This window comes from Ziziphus jujuba, chromosome 10, assembly GCF_031755915.1.
Source record: "Ziziphus jujuba cultivar Dongzao chromosome 10, ASM3175591v1".
NCBI classification, from domain to species: Eukaryota; Viridiplantae; Streptophyta; class Magnoliopsida; order Rosales; family Rhamnaceae; genus Ziziphus; species Ziziphus jujuba.
In genome coordinates, this window is record NC_083388.1 from 14788809 (window position 1) to 14810306 (window position 21498).

Below are 21498 nucleotides of genomic sequence, written 5' to 3' on the forward strand. Positions count from 1 at the left end.
CTATTATTTATTTTGCCTTTCCCAAAAAATGTTGCCAGTTACATAATGAGTACATGTTACGTATAACCTAGTCATGCATAGAATAGTGTACAACCGATAATTCAAAGCTGTCTTGAAAGAGAGTAAAAATTGCATGGTCCCGAGATTAGGTGGTTCATAGACACAAAAAAAGAAAGAAAGAAAAAAAAAATCACATAATGTATATCTCATATATGGACTTCACATATTTTTACATTTAGGAATTGTCAAATTCCAAATTCATGCGATTTTTTGATCTTGAAAGATCTCAAACTCAAGTAGTGAACAAATAAGTAGCCAACTAGATGTTTAGCTAGGACCTTTCATACCCCACACTACCCTGAAACGGACTAAGTTTGTTATTATTATTATTTTTATTATCATCATCGTAGGAGAATGTAGGGATTTAATGCAATATTCTACCAAATATGAGAGAAGTGGGGTGGATTTCAAATAGGCCATCGAAAGAATTGTGCAAGTCTCTATAAACTTTTATGTTTTTTTCTTCTTAAATTTTTTTTTTTAAATCCTTATTTTGATAGTGTTGTTTTTTTTTCACCTTCGGCCTTGCTAGTCTTTATTGGAAATAAATATTTTGGTTCCAAATTTAAGCAACTTTTATTAACTTATAATTACTGAATATCAATAACCTTCATCAAAATTGTCTAGTGGCAAAATCATCTTCCAATATAGGATGGAAGAGTACTTAGTGGTTACTCCATTCTAGAGGTAGCGGTATCTATATAAATGGTTAAAATGCTGCTTGTACATGCATAGAGCAAAAAAGAATCATAGGTAGTGTAATGCTAAAACTCATACATGGGAACTTAAAATTTGTCTATTTGGTTTTTGATTCTTGCATTGATTACTTTGACCTCATTTAAAAGCTCTCCGTGCTACACGAATTACTAATTTACATATGCATGAGGAACAAAATTACTGGAACATATACTTTTTGTTTCATTGTATTGGGTTTTCATGATTTGGTAGTTGGAATGGCTGAGCATCTTACTAATATTAGGGAAGAAGTGGATGTGCAGTCTTGGTAATAACCTTGCAAAAAGACTATGCTGTTTATTATTTTCCTTGGCAATGTACATGTCCTTTAAATTTTTTTTATCGAATTATTTTCCGTCTCTTTTAAGATGTGTATTGCAGGAAAAACAAGCAGACTCCTTGGAGGATAATTTAGACAAAAAAAAAGTTGATAAGGGAAAACATAGTTAGTATAGGTAGTTTGCTTGGACGATTAAGAGTGCCAAAAGTCTGTGAACTTGATAAAGGGAAATAACAAAATTGTTTAAACATCAATGAATCAGAGAAGAACACCATAGTTGCTTCTCAAGGTGCAATGCTGCTTCAGAGTGCTCTAAGTGGAAGGTATGGGTGCCCATGACTACAAGAGTGTAGTTTTCAAAATTTAGAAAGTCCACTTTATAAGAGAGATACTGTAGGATTTTCTATAGAATTCTTTTGGGGTTCTCCTAATTGGGATCATCCTAAGATTCTAATAGGGAGCTCCTAAAAGGTTCCTGACATTAAGTCATAACTCATATGAAATAATATCTCAACGAGACCTCTTTTCTTTTTTCTCTTATATTTTTATTTTATTTTTTTTAATTTGCTAAAAAACATTATATGAAAATGGAAACAATCACAAATATCCTTATAATTCTTTTAAACATAAAAAATCATAGTACTAAAGTTAAATCACATTAAATTAATAAAATATTTCTAAAAACAAATATAATGACTACCATAGCAAACTACATGGAGCACAAAGTTATGGGGTTTATAGACTCCATGTAATATGCATTACTAGGAAAGATCTAGATATTAGCTAATATAATAGAAGAGCTTTAAGATTCAATGGCTGCAAAGATTCATCGGTGAATTGATGAAATTAAATACCACTCTAATTTATAAATTAAATGGTAATAGGATGAGCAAAAGCCCCAAAATTAGATTTTAACAATACCAATAAAATCTTCAACTAGGATTGTTGCTAGTCATTGACATTCTCACCATAACAGGTTGTGCTATTTCACAGTTGCATAATAAATCAGAACCCAATGAACAAATCGAGTAATGATAGACATTCCTTCTTCTTCTTCTTCTTCTCCTTCTTCTTCTCCTTCTTCTTCTCCTAATATATTGAACAAGCTACAGACATTTCAATATATATATTTTTTTAAGACAATGGGGATTTGATGTTAAACAATGTATTTTGTGCAAATAGGATAGCAAAATACACCAGTAGTACGTGATATTTAATGAATTTCTAAAAAGAAAATCAGAAATTAGAAGAGAGAAAATAAAAAATACACAAAAAAAGGATCATGTGAGCCCCAAGTGGCATAAGTTGGACAGTTTCTATGTAAGTTTAACGGAAATTGTATTGGGGGTAGCAAGTGTCAAAAATTTTTTTACACCCCTGTAAGTGAAAGTAGTGTGAAAATAGAGGGTATTAAAGTGCAATTCAACCTTTTTAATCCTAACTGTAATTTGTCAATCCAATGGATTATGCACAACCATTTTATCAACACAATTTTTTAAGAGATAATTAAATTTAAATAATATATATTTAATAATATATTTCTATCATCAAAAAAATAAATATAGATAAGGGTAAGATAATAACAAGCAAATAGACAACAAAAATAGATCTTACTATATATTCAACTATACTGTATCTAATCAATTAAAGCATATAAATTCTTACGAGGATATAAATTCTTACTATATACCCCATCATTGCGTTCTCGTTTTCCTTTGCATCAGTTAATAATTTTTGAACACCTGAACACTTGAAGTATCCTAAGGATCCAAGTTATATATGCAGTTTATGGATGAGAGTTTTGGCATTGATAGGCTAATCAATTAAAGCATATAAATTATTATTTTTACTGCTTCCTAATGTTCAATTTGAACTCCTTTCATTTGAGGTGAGAACTACGAGAATCACTAGGGATTTATATTAGCATATGGAAAGAAATACAGCATAGCTATGGCCAATAAGTACAATGCTAAGGTTACAAAAGAATAACTATATGGTTGGCAAAAGTGAAAACATATACTTGGAAAAAGTTTTTCTTTTCCTACCATAACTATATGGTTGGCATAAGTAAAAACATGTACTTGGAAAAAGTCTTTCTTTTCCTACCATATGTAGAAAAATAATATAAATATGCCTAAAAAATTTTACATGTGTTTTTTCACTTTTAGATGGAGTTATTCACTTTGAATTACCTAGGAGTATAAAGATTTTTGGTTTTGATATCAAAGCCTATTTTCTTTGCTCCTCATTAATGGGATTATACATGAGTGGGTATATTGGAAAATAAGTTCATATACATTGTTAGACCCATTTCATACTAACCATAACTTATGGGATAAACGATTATTCAACAGGGTATCATAGTTCAAAATCCTAACCATCTAGGTTCAAGTTGCACTTCCACCCATTTAAAAGAATTAACACGTGTAACTATATGATATACATATTAAACTCACTTTCTAATAGCATTGATTCATAAAACCTAACAAAAATAGTAGAGATTTATAGATTTGTATAATCAACAAGAAAAAGTTAAAGTTGAAAAGAAAATGCATGAGCCACTTTGTGCAAGTTGAGCTTTGATGGAACCATTAATTACTACAATTGGAAAGACAATGTCAGTCATTATTTTCCTTATATCCAATTGATATTGTGACTAAAGGTCCCTAAACTACAATGTTCATGACACTTAAATCTTCAAACTATGTTTTTGATAAATTGGTTTTAATTTGTTCCATCTTTAATCCCTATCTAACTTTCTATCCAAAATTTCGTTATCATAAAGGATTGAAGTGAAATTTTTATACAATTTTGGCCTTTTGGGACCACACTTGCAATAGTTACTAAACAAGACCTAAATAAAATATTTTTAAATATATTTTAAAATAAATAAATATTTTCAAATATATTTTTCAATAAATAAATATTTTTTACCAATAATTATTTAAAAATCTTTAAAAAATAGATTTTTTTTAGAGAAAATCATAAAAATAAATATTGGCGAAGTACTTTATACATTGAAATATTTTTAAAAAAGATAAAAAAAATTTAAAATATGAATAAATTATTTTTAAAAAAATTTATTGTTAAAGTCAAATGCCATTAAGTTTAGTTTCTTTTTATATACTTCATTTATTTATTGTAAAAAAATTCTTTTTGAATTAATAAAATCTTTGAATCATATGTGCCAATAGTTAAAAAATGTAAGAAAAAAGATTTTTTTTTAAAGTTTTTTTTCAAAGATAATTTCAAATTGAAAAAATCTTTATGACTCATAAAAATCTAAAAGTTATACTTTTTATATAAAATCATATCGTTTCTTCTTCTTTTTTTAAATAAATTGGGTTATATGAAATCATATCTAAAAATCGAATTGAGTATTAAATGTTTGAAATTTTTAAAGAGAATCTAAAATAAAATAAACCAATAAAAAAAATTTAAATACTTATAAATTATTTCCATAAATTAAACAAATATATTTTATAATAAATAAATGAAGGAAGTAAAATAAAAATTTACTAAATGAAATTTGATTTTAAGAATAAAACTATTAATAAATAATTTTTATATGTTTTAAATTTTTTATCTTTTTAAAAACTATTAGGAAGGATAAAGTACATTCAATTTTATTTTCATGATTTAAGGATAAAGTACATTCAATTTTATTTTCATGATTTAAGGATAAAGTACATTCAATTTTATTTTCATGATTTTCTATGAAAAAATATATTTTTTTAAGAGTTTTTAAAATAATTATTGATAAAAAATATACATATTATTGAAAATACATTTAAAGATATTATCTATGTTTTTTAGTATTCATTAAAAGTGTAGTCTCTAAACTATATAAAAGTTTCACTTTAATTCCTCATGATGATAGAATTTTGTATAGAAATCACAAATTTTAAAATAAACAAGCATTCATGCTCAAAAGAAAAAACCAAACCCCTATTATGATCATCGGTAGATCCTTCCACATGTAACAATACATCTTCATCTAAAGAATACATAAGTCATTAAGAAAGACCCTAACATGACTCAACTCATTATACAAATACATACATACTTATAAATATGAATAATAAGAGAAGGTCCTAATATGATCCATCAATTTGCCTACTAAGCACCAAATATAACAAACTATCAAAACTATACAAAATTCATGTAAAAAGTTTCACAAATCCATAAGATATCAAAGATTTAAAAACTATTTCATAACAATATTTCATACTCATAAACATAAGAAAGCTCCAAAAATCACTTTTCAAAACATGATCATTGTTAACGAAAAAATATAAGTAATTTATAAAATAAACATTTATCAAACAAGTACATAGGGTTTTGTTATGATTCCAAAAAAGTGTCTATTAGTAATGTTATATCAAGATGGATCTATTGTGTAAATTTTAGAATATCGAGCCCTGTCCAAACCTAAAATTTTGGGTTGGATGGGTTTTAGTTAGGTTTTTTTCTAATTGGAGAGAGAATTCAAGACATGCCATTTTAGACCAATATGCCAAATTTAAAGCTCGCTATCCGGCCTTATTAGTATTGAGCTAGGCTTCAAGCTTAGATATCGGGCTCGAACTTCGAATTTAAAATTTAAGGTCTAATTTAGAATCTAAAATTTAGTTTTAATATTTCTAATTTAGAATCCAAAATTTAATTTTTATATTTCTTATAATTTTAAAATTTGATGCAAAATATTTTCTTTTGCTTAAAATATCCTTATAATAATAAAATAAAAATAACTTAATAAATGGACAATACTACAAATATCAAAATTTATTAACTAAATTTCTTATAATTATTTTATTAAAATCAAGGTAAATAAATCCAATAAAATAATCCAAAGTTATTGAAGACCAAATATCTGGTTAATAAATTTAATAAATCTAGAGTTACTCTTAATAAATTATCTTATTTTATAACAAACAATAAATAAATACTATTTAACTTATAATAAATATTTATAATATATTAAATAAAAATATAAAAAAAATATATAAAATTATATCAAACTACTAATAATCTGAGTAGGTTTTAAGTTGAGCTTCGAGCGGACTAGATGGATGGCCGAATGGGTTGGGCTTCATGCCGAGTCTGTACTAAAAATTTAAAGCCCAACCGAAAAAAATTAAGTGGGTTCGGGAGCTTGGGCTGGATTTAAAGTTGGAGATTTTCAAACGGATTTTTAGGGACTTTCCTGCTTTTTTTCATATTCTTAGATGAGAATTGACAATGATAAGTGGCAAAACTAATTTTTATAATATATATAAATATATATATTTATATATATATATATTCACTTTTTATCCAATTTTGAAATGATCTACATGATATTTTACCTTTGTTTTTTATAATTAATTATACTTTAATACTTTTTAATTTTAAAATACTACATTTTTAGGCTATTGATTTTAGAACTCACCATGTTGAGACTTTTTTATTTTTGATTTAGTATACATTGATCTAATTATTATTAAATTCTTCAATATCAACCAACAAAGCATTTATTTTTAGAATGCTTAACATAAATCAATAAAGTATAAAACTTCTAATTCCCTTTTATAAAAGTCTCAACTGATAATGCACAATTGCATTATGGATTAAAAAGGTTTAGAGAAAGCCTAATAGGATTAAATAAGGTGTATATCAAAACTAATGGCTTACTGAAACATTCAGATAGCTAAAATCGGTAAAATGCAATTAGCCTTAGTTTTTTTTACTCATTTCACTGGCTCAAATTCCATCCTATGCCATTGGATTAAAACCAACCAAAAAATTATTTCATACTTTTTTTTTTTTTTAAATATATATATAAGGGTGAGACCCTATTCTTTTTCCTGTAATCGAAAGCAAAAAGCGATAAAAAAATTTCTCTCAAAATCGTAGCGGCCAAACACGCGATGATTAGCGTTCTCGCTCAGGTAAATAACAAACCCTCTTCGAAAAACGTTGGAGTTTGATTCCTTCAATTTCTGTAAATTTTGGTGTCCGATCCCTGACGACGGTGTGCGTTCTTTTCAGGAGCGGCTCTTAGGAGCTGCGTTGGGATGCGCATTCACGGGAATCGTAGTATTTGAGGAGCGCAAAAGCATCTACAGGTCCATTTCGGATCCCCACTCTCCTATCCGTACCCAATCTCAGGTAACCTCATTGCCACACAGCATTTGCCTAGTTTTCTTTGTAATGTGCTTTGGATGCATTTGCGAACTTTTGGTGCCTCTGAGGCTTAAGCTTTCCTGTTTGGTTTATATATCTGTTTTTTGTTTTTTTTATTGAGATATTTGTATATGTTTTTGTTTTCATTTTGGTGGGTATGTGACTTTTCTATTGATAAATTTTTCGACGTAGTCTGGCAAGAAAAGTAGTACACCTAGAAACTATGTTTTTGGAGAAGGTGTGAATTTGTACGAGTTTGTAATCCAAAATAGGTCATATTCCAATGCGGATTTGAAAATCAGAGAGTAATCTTTTGGTCAATATGCATGCCACTATGTTTTTGCACTTCGTTTTATAGACAATGGGAGTGAATTTTGGCACAAAATTGTGTTGGTGAAAAGTTAGAAAATTCAATTTAAACTTTGTTATCGGGAGGAATGTGGGAAAGGAGCTTCATTTTCATTCATTTGAGAGTGGATGTAAAGCATTTTCTGTCCCTTACCTTGCTCTTTCTGGAAAACCAATGACATTTACCTTGCTAAATGTATGGTCTGCAGAAAAATTGTAACAACCTTATTGTCATGACTTAAAAGAGATATGGACTTGGAGTTCATTGAAGTTTGAAATCCATATTACTACCAGTTAAAGTCTTTATAATTGATTTTAAGTATCCGAATTCAAATGGTAAGCTTGTCTATTGTAAAACAACTGGTTAAAGCCCAATGAAGATAATAGAGCTGGTAAAGGTTGTTAAGCTACTTGCAACACTTTTTTTGATTGGTGAATTAATTGGATTATAAAATTGCGCTGGCCCACATGAGTTTTTTTGAATAGAAATTTTGTTATATGTTAGCCCATTCAAAACTTTATATGTGGTAAATTGAAATGAAGAGTTACATGTGTAGCATAATGTTAAAGACATGGGCTTGACAAAGTCTAGTTCTGGAATTTTATTACTGCAGTGAATTCTTTGTCTTAGTTTTTTCATGAAATTTGTCAATTGCTCATTCCAATTCTAGCAATATGAAGATGGCTAGTCCTAAAATTGAATTCCAGTCTGTTGGATAAAAAATTAGGAGTTTTCTATAAGAATCAGAATTCTTGAATACTTAAGATATGATGGTACACTTTTGTGACAGCCGACCCAAAAAAAAAAAAAAAAAAAAAAAAAAAAGAAAGAAATTGCGATGAGTTGCTGTAAATTAGGAGGAAAAAACAGTTGAAGTGGGTTAAGATTTTGAGTTTGATAGATAGTTTTTTGAATGCCTCAAGTGTGATTTTGCTACTAGCAGGTATACCTTCGTTGTAGGCCATCCAAATAGTTGTGCTTCTTTAGGTATGCTAGTTTTATCCTAGAGCCTTGAATTAATTTTAAAAAACACTATGTTCGTCCAGGCATGCTCGCATAAACGGATAAACAACTTGTGTTTTTTGTGGGCAGGTCATGGTGATTTTTGGTGTAATTAAGAAACATTTGTGCTATATTTGCCCCTTGCTTAGTTGCTTTCTGATTACCTGATGCATATAAGACAAGCAAAAGGGAACACGAGAAGCAAAGTGATATTGTGGGTGGCAATAATATCGGTCAATGTCAATGGTTTTAACGTGGAAGGAACTTCAATAGATTGAGTATATTTGTCACTGTACACTTGTTGCTTTACTATGAAGCATTACCGAAAATACAAAAATTAGGTAATTTTCTCTTCACAAGCAGGATCATGGCCCAGAAGACACTTATGCTTAGCAGAACCTTCTTCAATGAGGAGCGTCTATGAGAGCATAAAGTTATTTCAACTGACCAACACCTCTTTCTAGTGAAATTTCTAACTCTTCATCAAAATTTTCTCAGGGTTATGTATGGAAATAAGGTAACCATCTTTTCACCTTGAAGTTCAAGAGGGTTTAGTTTGGCTTATATTATTGAGCCTATCCTCATCAGCAATGCCTGAGTGTCAAAAGTTGCTTCTGCTAGGCATTGAGGTCTAAACATGTTAATTGCTTCTACCAGCGCCAGTGGAATGCCTGCACAATGCAGATAGCTTATAGAATTTGCCTTGTGGTTGAAGCTTTTACAGTGGTTGGCATCTTTGCTTTTAAATTAATTTGGCTTCTGTCAGGTTCTTTGCTGCTGAATGTGCCATGAACTGCAAAATTTTGAACTCTACTCTCATTTCAAATGAAGCATACACGACACAATTCTGAACATTACATGTCTCCATTGTAAGAATGACCTGGCATTCTAATTGTTTTATTTATAGTTTCTAGTTTGATTTTCTTTCAGATTAAGGAGCCTATATTTGGAAAGAAATATCGCTCAGAGTGTGCACATCTTTGGAACAAAGCTGTGGACCAGACATTCCGACCTATGATCGAAGCTCTTAGCTCGCGCGGGTGGTAGATTTGTTTTTTAAGTAAAAGATTGTTGACCAATGTATGACTGTCTCTATTTCTTATAGGTTTCTACTTGTTTTGAAAGCAACGTGTATCTTAGACAGAAGTCTTTGCTTTCAAGTTTCAAAATTCCTGCATAATAGCCTATGATACTCGTAATTGTCTTTTATCTTTTATATGATACTCGTAATTGTCTTTTATATTTAATATTGAATGCGATTAATCTTCTGTTTATTCATTCCCATATTTTGATTTAGTTATTTTATGCAACATACCTCTTTCTTTTCTGTAACTTGTGGCCAGAAATTGTCTTCCCTTCGAAATCCCCAGTCTCTCTACTCTCCATGTATTCAAATGCCGGTGTACCGGCTTTGCATGGATTGCTATCTATTTCCTTTGTGGCTTTCTTTCTTTTTCTTATGGCTTGAAATGGAGAATAATTATGCAATGGAAATCAATGATTTAACAGATTTCATCTGTCTAATTATCACCTTGTTACAATAGATTTAAGGAATAATTCCTGCCACATCTTTGAGGCTCCTTTGTTTCAATCAGAATGCTTTAGCTTTAAAAAATCAATTTATACTTCTAGAGAGTGAATGATCCAAACTGATGGTTTTTTTTTTTTTTTTTTTTTTATTTCATGATCAATGATGGAAATGATGTTGAACTCAAAGAGTACGAATATGGAAAAGCAAATAGACAGAAACCTTTTGAAATTGCTGGGAAGGTAGATGATGATTTAGAAATTTTTGTGGTCCGATTGTATTTTGGCCAAATTTTAGAAGTGGTGAATGTTATATTACTCATTAGCTAATTTGCTAAGATCAAATTTGAATATTCGAACTTGTGAAAGATAATTTATCTTGTGATAAACCTTTTTCTATATGATAATAAGAGCCGATTTCCATAGTGAATTTCCAGCTGTTTCCCCATAAATGCGGGAAATAGGTGCAACAAGAAGAGGAAAAAATAATGATTAGCCAATATATCTTTTTGCAACCCCTCGGTCTGCATTATTAATTTTGCCTATGAAAAAATGGGAACAATAATAAAACCTTTTTTAGCAATGGGTGTGTTGCGGATAATCATTACCAATGAGAAAATTAAAATTGAAATGGTTCAACAAAGGAGTTAATATGAATGAGTTAAACTTGTCTTTAAAGAGATCTTGATAGTTAAACAACCGACCCCCAAGGTGTTGCCAGATTTGGAATCTTTTATATGATTATATCATAAAACATTCTATTATTGAATTATTAAATCCTCAACCCACCAACATAAATATTTGCCCTTATAATCATTAGATTATCTCAAAAAGGTTGATCAACAAAATTAATAACAAACCCATATAAGCAAAACAAAAAATAAATAACATATAAGAAGAAATTCTGAAATCCTGAAATATCATGAACCTATTCACCAACAAACCTAAAAAATACATTTAAAATAACCCCATCAAGTGTAAAGAAATGATCTCCAGGAGTTGAAAAGAGAAAGAAAATAGAAAACAAAAGGAGACGTGGCATAACGAAAATGGTATGGATCTTCTATCTTCCATTTTTTTTATTTCAATTTCTATCCGTATGATATAATTTTACCTCATTTAAAAAGGGATTATTCTTTATCTGCTTAGGTTTTTTTTTTTTTTTTTTTTTTTTTCTCCTTACTAACCTTTTAAAATGAGGTGGTAATATATCACTAGTTGGACAGGAATTGAGATAGAAAAATGGAATAGAAAATCAGGATCCTAACTAAAATGTGGCATGCTCTAAGCAAAGCGTATAAAATGTGGCATGCTCTAAGCAAAGCGTATATGACATTAAGCATCAGGTTGCTCAGGTTTTGGTGGACTCATTTTCGATCGACGAGTGACAAGGACATAGTAAGCACCCATTGCTATCACGACCACAAAACCAAAACCAAAAACAATCCCAGCAACCGCACCAGCTCCAACTCTGCTCCCGCCGTTCTGAGGAGCAGACACTTTGCTCTCATAAGCTTCGGTAGCTTCTACTTGTGCTGCTAAAGGCAATGGAGCACAACTTTTTCCACCGCATGGATTTTTGGTGTTTGGGTTTTGATTGGTTGGATTGAAAAAATCGTATGCTGATGGAGAAAAACTCACAGGGTTCTCATGGGCAAGCCCATGAGGTGCTCTGTCTTGTTGAGCTCTGGAGATAGAGAGAAAGGTTGGGGAGGAGAAGAAGAAGAGGAGCAAGAAAGGAAATAGTATTGAAGTGGTCATTTTTACCAACTTCTATTTGCAATTGCTTTTGGGCACTGATTTTTTGGAAGCTGAAAAAGTGATTGTAGTTTTGAGTGAAGTCTGTTGGGCTGCTTTTGGTGAGTTGGTGCGTTGGCTTTTATAGTGTTGAGGATGAGTGGTTGTTGCTTGGACCAGAATTTTTGGTGAAGAAAAAGAGGCTCGGGAGAGGGGAACAGAATGATGGAATGCATTACGCATATACTCTATGCCATCAATAAATCAAGACTATCTTATAGGTAAAAGGTCAAAAACAGTGTCAATTTTTTGTAATTTGTTATCTTCATAGGAAAAAGTTGGAAAACAGTCCTAAAAAGGTTCTCAATGGCATAACTTATCCAAAATTATATTCCAAGAAAAAAGGAAAATAAAAGCTCCGAGGAGCTTAGACACAGGTAAATTGTGTACTTACTATTTTAATTATCTAAAAATAAAAGCTCTGAGGAGCTTAAACACAGGTAAAGTGTGTTCTTACTATTTTAATTATCTAACTATTGCCTTCATTGATAATGATCAATCTTTGTGAGATACCAGTGGTGGAAAAGGAAGTCATGCAGTATTATTATTATTTTATGTACTGGTTTTTTAATTTTCCACCATTCAGAGAAAAATGCTTAAGAGCTGTTTAGAGTTTTATTACCATTATGAATTTTCTCTTTTTAAATCATGGTTTTCTCTCTATGAACTTGCGTGCCTTAATTATACACGCAAGGTGGGGACTGCAAAAAAGAAAAAAAGAAAAAAGAAAGTAGTGATTTCTTCATCAACCATCCACTAAATTGTTTAGCTTGGACGCTAATCATTTTCTTTCATTTTTGAAGTGTGTACAAGTAATACCATCTTGTACTTTTTACTCATTCTGTTTCCATGCAAAATACCATATAAATAATTAATACTCCTATTAACCACAAATATCTATAAGTCTTTTAATTTACACAATGTCCCTAAACGCTAAAAGCTTAAGTCCAATCTGAGTTCAATCAACCCTATCAATGGAAGAAAAAATAAAATATATTATAATAAAAAAATTTCATCCTTATGTTATATTTTATCATCCTATTTATTTCTTTTTACTTATTTATTTTTCCACAAAGGGACATGTGAAATTGGTTTAGAATATAAGTACATTGCAGACACGCGCGCATGTACTGAAAAACTTAAAAAAAAAATTTTTTTTTTGGGGTTAATCAAGAAAGATATTGAAATATGTTTAATATTATGGAAATGACAACCAAAAAGTTGAGAATATAAGCTTTATTTTATTGGGAAATCAATATAAAGTAATGGGGAGGCTGGGGAGAGCATGGTGTTTCTTAGCTTGAAGGCACAGCAATGTCCATAAAAACACAATGCATGATGTATGTAATTATAGTTGGGTTACTTTGTTCCACCAGTTCCTGGACATTATTACAGAGCCTCAAACGCATGCCACAACTCAAATTAATGCATCTAATACTGCAATCATGCCATGCCAAACTTTCTATAGTTTTTTCTATAATTTTTTCCCTTTTTTTTTTTTTTTTTTTTTTGTTTTCTTGTTCCAATTCTTATCTTCTTAGTGAATAAGGATTTTCTGTTCTATTTTTTTGTCTGATTAATATTAATATAACATCATCTCATTTAAAAATGATTACTCTTTTTTATGCTTAGATTATTTTGCCTCTTTGTTATTCTTTTTAATCTTAGGTGATATTACATTACTCCTCAGATATAATTAGAATATAAAAATATGATACACTCCAACACATTTATATTTTTATATCTGAGGAGTAATTATCTGTGGATTGTGGTGGGGACTAGTGAATGTTCAGTTTTTACCCTCAATTTCCCAGAGAAGCCCATTAAAACCAAGACACAAGATTCTTGCCTGTAGTAGTGGCGTTAATGGGCCTCTACAGGTTCACATGTTTTAAGCCATGAAACCTCCAAAATCACAAGACTTGTACATATGTGATCAAATTATCTCTGAGTTCCAATGTCTGCTCTAAATAGTGTGGATTTATGTGACTTTCATCTATCAACATTATTAGAGGTTATCAAATTTGTTTTTGAACTTCTCGATATCAAATAATATGTTAATATTTCATATATTTATATTTGTCACTTACTTTTATACAGAAAATTTTTATTTCTGTTTTGTTTTGACTTTGAAAATGTGGTCATTAAACCAGACTGTTAATTGTGGAATTGCAAACCTCATTGGGCCAACAGAAACGAGATGTATTTCATGCCAAGCCCATGAGGAATGTATAGGCCTTGCAAGAAGCCCACTGTTAATTGTGGAATTGCGAACCTCTCGACGTGTATGTATTGGGAATGAATCAGTGATCCCCATACCAAACCATAAGAAATTGGTTTTTTGCTTGATCAAAAATTTTTTTACACGATTAAATTTTTTTCAGTTATCATTGATCGAGAAATTATAAATTGTTAGGTATTACATTAATTATTAAACAATTTTAAAATATTCAATCATAAACTACTGAAATGTTTAGAATTTCATGATGGAACATTTTTAAAATCCTCGATACTTTAGGACTAGAAATATCTAAAAAATTTGATGGATAAAAGTTTGGTAGTATGAGGAGAAATTCTGATTTTCTAAGTAAAGATATCAAATAGTGAAATAGACTTAATTGTTAAGTCATTCATATTTATAAATAAAAAATTATAAATTCAAAATACCAGAACAGATGATATTATCGTAAATGTTAAAATGATGTATAATAATAAAAGTAAAACTCTCAAATGACCTTGGTCACGTTTAAAATTGGTTTCAGTGTTTCAAAACAGTTTTTCTTTTTTTTTTAAAAAAAAAAAGTCAACCATCTTTCTTTAATAATTATATATTTATATAATTAGTCTTTCTAGGGAGAGGAAAACTTAGGTACACTAGTGTTGTCATATTATCTTTTATCATTTTCATTAATCACATATTACACAAATTTAATCATCTATAATCAAATATGTATAATGACCTTACAATTGAATATCCATTTATAAATAAACATAAGTTCAATCATCTATAATTATATATGCAGATAAATTTTACAATTGAATATCTACTTATTAGAATGTTATATTACTTTATTTGTACGATAATTGTATATATGTTTTTGGCTTTACGAGGTTATTATGGTAATATTATAATAAATTCTTTAATTAGGATTGTTGAATTTGTTTAATTGAGCTAAATATATCTTTTAAATTAAATCAAAAAGTTTAAGTTCAAACATCTTATGAGAAAAATGCACCACGCCCATGCCGCTCTTCAACACTTCACGAACTCTTGGATCCTCATCCACTTAGGGGCACAAATTCAAGCAGCCAAACGATAAGGCTTTGGGGGAAAAAAAAAAATGATAAATCTCTAGTATAATATTATTAAGCCAACATAATAAAATATATATACATATATGATATATAAATCTTTATAATAAATATTTAGAATAATGTTATTAAGCTGACATGACAAGATATATATATATATATATATCATTATAATTTTAAAATTCTTTTTACAAATCAGATTAAGTGGGTCAGGAGATTAATTTGAAACAAAACTTTCCAATTATCCAAATAAAGCTATAACACCAACTTATTTCCAATTTTATTCACAAACTAATATAACAAATGATATCATGACATATTTTATTAATTTATATGGATTTTTTTGGATGATAGAAATCTATACATTCTTATTCTTTATAAGCCACCATTTGAACAAATAAAAAATATAAAATTACCTTATATCATATTTTTAACATCCAAAATGCCCTTAATTTATATCCTTCCCAACCAAGCCGAAAAAGCATGGTTTTTTACGAATTCCTTCATAACTCAAACACCATTCCATAAAATCTAATAGTTGCACTAGGACAACGAAATAAAAGAGTTTTGGGCAAAACTGCTGGTGAGAAAACTCCAACAAATTTTCTTTTCAATGGTCAAAATGCTTTTTGGTGAAACTGACATGAAAAATCTATCAATATTTGATCATAAGATTTTAGACGTCTTTGACTTTATTCATATGTATTTTTGAACATATTTATATTTGTTTAGTATTGTATTTTTAAATATTTTTCTAAAAAAATACTTTTATTCCATTCAAACATAAACTTTTAGATAATATTGAAACTTTTTAGTTGTATATTTTTTAATAATTGCAAAATATTCAATTTTAAACTAGGAAATAAATGATGAAATTTAGCAAACCATGATCCAAAAAACACATAAACGTAAGTAATCAAGAAAAGTATTATTCTAGTCCCACGCTATTGGTAAAAAAATAAAAAACAAAAAAAAAAAAAAGAAAAGAAACGAAGAAAATCGGAAAAAAAAAAAACAAAATAAAAATTTTAAAAAAATAATTGCAAAAAGAAAAAAAAAATAGATACATCTTGCTCTTTCATAATTTGTATAACCGTTTTGTATGCAATCTTAATTTACGGGGGAATTTTGACTTAGATGGAGAAATATTTGAGAAATAATAAAAATGTATAAAGAGTTTATTCAAAAAGATTTAATTATTAAATATTTTTAATAATAATTTTAAATAGAAATAAAAATATAAATTCATTATGAAACAGTATAAAATCTATTTAATAATACAACTAGAAACTCTCAAATTTATATTGAATTTTATTTATCCATTTAAGGGTTATTACATATTTAGTATATATTATATTTTCAATTATCAATATATTGAAACAAGCATGATTTTTTTTTTTTTTCTGAACGCACAACCATGAGAGTTGATAAACAAATTAGTAAACAAAGTTGGTGTTACCATCACTTTTTCTTCTTCTTTTTGTTTTTTTTTTTAATAATTTTTTCTCCCACAACCATATATTCACTTCTAAAATTTTAGCATAAAAAATAATAAAAATAAATATTTTCAATTAAAATTTATTACAATAATTGTTACTGACATTAACAAATAACAAAATTCAATCCAAAAACATCATTACAAAGGGAGAAATTAGTTCCCATGTTTTATGTTATTAAACCAGGTAATATTGGGAAAATTTTTACCAAATAATAACTGGACAAGAATATTACCAAACTAACATGCCTACTGATTTAGTGAGTTTCATTATTAGCCTTCCAACTTCTTTGTTCTAGCTTCAATTAAAAATAATAAAAAAAATTAAATGAAATAAAAACTATATTCTTTTAGCTCCGTTTTGAGTGCCCAACAAAGCCAATGGTTCGGGTTGAAAGGTCCCAAAATCCATTTGGAAAAAAGAAAAATAGTTAAAGCCATGAGGTAAAATTGCAATTCTTCATTGGGAATATTCTTTTACAAATATTCCAATTGGAACGTATGCATGATGTGGGTAAAAGGAAATTGGGCCGCTGGATTAGTCAATAAGAAACGATCGGTCCACGCTGGCTCTTGATCAATAATGCAGATTTAACAATAATTAGTGAACATTGTCATTCATCACTCATGATGAAAAAACTATGTATTACATTCACCAAAGAAAAAAATAGAAATACTTAGCTATTTGGTGCTAACCTCATACCATTTATATTGTATTAAATTTTGTTTTTTGTCCTATTACCATTGGTAACTATATTTTTGTATTTCCAAATTTCCCACTAAACCATTGCTATAAAAATAGAATAAAAAGAAGTTGTGGTTGAGAATTAATAAGGACATTCTTTATTATTATTATTTTATCTGAAAGCTTTTATCATTATTTTATAACGAAATGAGAATAATGTGTATAACGAATATTATTTAGAGCTGTATTTATATTTACATATACATATATACACACACACATATGTATATTTATATATGAAAATTAATATTATGTTATTGTCACAACTAACCGACCAAGCATATAAACTTGGTGGCTTTCCGATAAGACTTTGTATTAGTGCATGATTGATTACCTAAAATCTTCATACTATTTTATCTTCTCCTCCAAAGAGAGGACCCCAAACACACAGATTATAGAGAAAACCCAAATGATCAATATCTGAACATATTTCTCTTCCCTCCACAATTCCAATTTAGCAGAAAGTCCCACCTTCCCTTATCGATTAAGCCAAAAAACTTAATCAAATAACAGCAAATACTTCACCTACTAATTTTCCTAGAAAAGGGCAATAAAGCAATGAGGAGGGGACAAGATAAGGTAAATTAATACTTAAGCCAACCATATATAAACATGTACCTTTTAAAAAGCGAGGAATCCCAAGCCCTGTTGGCCTACAATGTATTCCTTTTCTTTTCTTTGTTTTTTTTAAATTTCCTTTTTGTTTAATTATACTGTCCCTTCAGCAACTACTACGAAAAGATAATGAAAAATATGCGTCATCCAACTCTTCGCTATTTTCTTATGCAACCAGCACCACAGAGATAGCCAAAGCACCTATTATTTTCTCTTAGATTTGTCAATAATTTCATGTACAACAACTATTAATTATAGTACTAAAGTATCTTATCGATACTCGTTAGTTGTTTAGTACGTTGTGGATAAGAATGCTTGAATAAAGCCACTAAATGGGTTTGTAAAATATTTGTCAAAAGTTAATTTATTATACCCACAATGATTTGAAAGCTGGAACTATATTAGAACCTTGAAGAAGGCACTTGTTTCAATAATATTAAATTATACACAAATACTATATATATAATTATTTTTTGGTGAATTATATATATATATATATATATATAGTGAGAGAGACAGATAGAGAGATCATAGCATTTTTCCATTTTATATCATATTATATGAGGTCATTTGTATCCACTCCACTATTCATTTTTCTACTTTAAAGTTAGAGAACCATAATTCAACTAAACAACCGTTCCTAATTAACGCTAGTGATGACTAGAAAAACCTTCCACATAATTCCATCCCTGTTTTTGTCAAGTAGCTTAAAATTGTTTGTTCATCTGTCTCAATCAAAGAGCTCTACATAAATTGAAAGGCAACATCAGAAGGAAATTAATTATACTTTAAGCAACTTATATAGTCTTTTTCATAGTTCTTTTTTCTTTTTTTCTTCTTTTTTTCCTCGCTGAGAATAAACAACAACTGGTCATAAAATGACCTGAACCTAATCGGTAAAAGTGGAAGATGCCTTTTGGATAATCATCTCAATTTTTACATATAAAGACTTAGCATCAATTAGGATGGTGATTAAGAGTACTAGAAAAGAACACACAACCCATTTTTTCACAAGCTTTACGCGGATGATAAACATTTATAAGACATACATAACACTCAGAGAGTTCAATTTAAAAATAAAAAGAAAATAAAACTAAAGAGGAAAAAAAAAAAAAAAAAGATAGTACAATTACGACAACAGCACATAAAAATACATCGAAAATTCAAAGAAAAGACAAGAGGGATACAAAAGACACCCCTGCCCACAGGCATGTTTATCTACAGTTCCATGGCCCTCCATGAGAGATCACAAAAGGCTATCAAATGCTCAAGGGACCCTCTCAGACAGACAGACACTCCTCAATGTTGTTATTCATTTTTTTTCCAGAAAAGACCCATCTGCATAATATTTTTTTGAAATCCACATATTAAAGCTTAAATTAATTAAGCATTGCTCCTGAAGGATCCCAGAGCTTTAATGGCCGATGCTCTTAGAATGAATTGGTGGTAGAATGCAGCAATGGCAGCTCCAACGAATGGTCCCACCCAGAAGATCCACTGTAATTAATCACCAAATCAAATTAATTCATAAATACACAACATACATCATATATCTATAAATTTTGTGTTGAATGTGTAGCATCGATTACATATAATTCCTGAATGCAATATATAATTTGTTGTAATAGTGTATGATTCCAAATTTATATTGCCCTGAGTTATATATAATTAAGTCATAAATGTCCACCATCCCAAATTATATATGTATAATTCATTCTACGATGACGGACAACTTCGTTTATTTCCCAATTACATGTAATTCAGGTAATAAATCCATCCCTAAATTACATATAATCTAAGGTCAGAAGGACGACGTTGTCCATGTATACAGATCACCCAATTCAATGTAATTCGGTGTAATAGATCTTATATATAAAGGCCGGTCAAGTGGATGACCTCCGCCAACATGGTAAAATCATTATAAAAGCCCACAAAAAAAAAAAAATACAAAAATAATAATAATAATAATAATAATAATAATAATAATAATAAGGTTTCAATGGAAAATGAAAAGAGCAAACATACTTGGTCATCCCAGGCCTTCTCTTTGTTATAGATAACAGCGGCTCCAAAACTCCTAGCAGGGTTGATGCCAGTTCCCGTGATTGGAATGGTGGCAAGGTGAACCATGAACACTGCAAATCCGATGGGAAGTGGTGCCAAAACCTTCATTCGAAAAAAAAAAAAAAAAAAAAGGGTTAATTTCAGACAGTAAAAACCCAAATCTCTGCTTTAAATATAAAAGGCTTTTATCGCCCAGATTTCCTATTACCAGTAATAGAATTTAACTTACAGGAACATGGGAGTCTCTTGCGTTTCTCTTAGGATCAGTAGCAGAGAAGACAGTATAGACAAGAACAAAGGTGCCAATAATCTCAGCACCCAATCCAGTACCCTTGTTGTATCCAGTGGCTAGTTCATTAGCTCCACCACCATACCTGTCGTAGTAAGACTTCTGGAAGGCCTTCACCAAACCGACACCACAGATAGCACCCAAGCACTGTGCAACCATGTACAACAACGCCCTGATTAGCGACACCTTGCGTCCCAAGAACAGTCCGAATGTCACAGCCGGGTTGATATGCCCTCCTGCCAAAATCGCTCACAAATCCAAGTTCAACAGCAAAGACAAAGAGAGAAAACAAGAAGAAGTGTTTGTGAAAATACTGTCAGAACAAAAAAATAATTAAGCAAATAAAACCTACCAGAGATACCGGCAGTGCAGTACACAAGGATGAAGATCATGCCACCAAAAGCCCAAGCGATGCCGAGAAAGCCAACGCCGCCACACACGTCGACGCCCATCTTGTTGGGATCAATCTGGCTCTTGTAGCCAATCACCGTTAGAACCGTGATGTAAAGGAAGAGAAGCGTGGCTATGAACTCCGCTATGAGAGCTCTGTGAAAGGACCACTGTGTCAGCTCTGCGAGGTCGAACAAAGGTGCCGGAGGAGGGTCGTGGTAGTCCTTGGCGGAGAATTCTCCCTCGACGACCTCCACGTCTTTCGTCATCTTCTTTCGCAGAAAGTGTTTGTGAAAATACCGAGAGAAAAGAGAGTGAAAGGAAAGTGAGACTGTGCCCTTTACACGAGGTGGAGTTTGGAGTTATTTTAATTTCAGTGAGTGAATGGAGAGCTGGAAGTGAAGGGGGTATTTATGGGGTCACAAAGAAAGAAATGGGACAAGTAATAATTAAAAGAGATTGTTTAATTTATTATGAAAATGATGATTATTTACACATTTAATATAATCTTAATATTTTTCTCGCCGCCCATATAGCTTGATTTCGCTTGCATGGGACCCTCCATGGCCTCCAACGGCTATTGAAACCTTTAATTTTCTAATCCAATTTTTATGTTCCATGTGTGATTTAGATCAACGGATATATTTCAATCCCCTAGAAAGCAAATGGTGTG

The 21498-nt window shown here is 30.1% G+C and overlaps 3 protein-coding genes across 3 annotated transcripts; 1 reads left to right on the forward strand and 2 right to left on the reverse strand.

The window, feature by feature from the left end:
• Positions 1-6851: 6851 nt before the first annotated feature.
• Positions 6852-9869, forward strand: LOC107411366 (uncharacterized). The gene is made up of 3 exons (XM_016018943.4): positions 6852-7005; positions 7106-7225; positions 9522-9869. Exons 1-3 carry the CDS (start codon positions 6985-6987, stop codon positions 9636-9638), a joined length of 258 nt encoding a protein of 85 aa, XP_015874429.1. The 5' UTR covers positions 6852-6984; the 3' UTR covers positions 9639-9869.
• Positions 9870-10914: 1045 nt separating this feature from the next.
• Positions 10915-12226, reverse strand: LOC107411369 (uncharacterized). Its single transcript, XM_048468625.2, has one exon. It carries the CDS (start codon positions 11877-11879, stop codon positions 11454-11456), a length of 426 nt encoding a protein of 141 aa, XP_048324582.2. The 5' UTR covers positions 11880-12226; the 3' UTR covers positions 10915-11453.
• A 6838-nt stretch (positions 12227-19064) lies between these two features.
• On the reverse strand, positions 19065-21216 carry LOC125421119 (aquaporin PIP2-2). The gene is made up of 4 exons (XM_048468935.2): positions 20788-21216; positions 20376-20671; positions 20108-20248; positions 19065-19579 (listed from the first exon to the last, which is right to left on the reverse strand). The coding sequence occupies exons 1-4, from the start codon at positions 21092-21094 to the stop codon at positions 19466-19468; spliced, it is 858 nt and encodes a 285-aa protein (XP_048324892.1). The 5' UTR covers positions 21095-21216; the 3' UTR covers positions 19065-19465.
• Positions 21217-21498: the final 282 nt, after the last annotated feature.

Bases quoted from the DNA above. Each gene is read 5' to 3' on its own strand.
- LOC107411366 (XM_016018943.4), top strand. From the start codon at position 6,985: ATGATTAGCGTTCTCGCTCAG. The intron at 7,006-7,105 runs GTAAATAACAAA...CGTTCTTTTCAG, and splicing joins TGATTAGCGTTCTCGCTCAG to GAGCGGCTCTTAGGAGCTGC. The intron at 7,226-9,521 runs GTAACCTCATTG...ATTTTCTTTCAG, and splicing joins CTATCCGTACCCAATCTCAG to ATTAAGGAGCCTATATTTGG.
- LOC107411369 (XM_048468625.2), bottom strand. From the start codon at position 11,879: ATGACCACTTCAATACTATTTCCTTTCTTGCTCCTCTTCTTCTTCTCC.
- LOC125421119 (XM_048468935.2), bottom strand. From the start codon at position 21,094: ATGACGAAAGACGTGGAGGTCGTCGAGGGAGAATTCTCCGCCAAGGAC. The intron at 20,249-20,375 runs GTAAGTTAAATT...TTTCGAATGAAG, and splicing joins CAAGAGACTCCCATGTTCCT to GTTTTGGCACCACTTCCCAT. The intron at 19,580-20,107 runs GTATGTTTGCTC...GATTAATTACAG, and splicing joins AGAAGGCCTGGGATGACCAA to TGGATCTTCTGGGTGGGACC.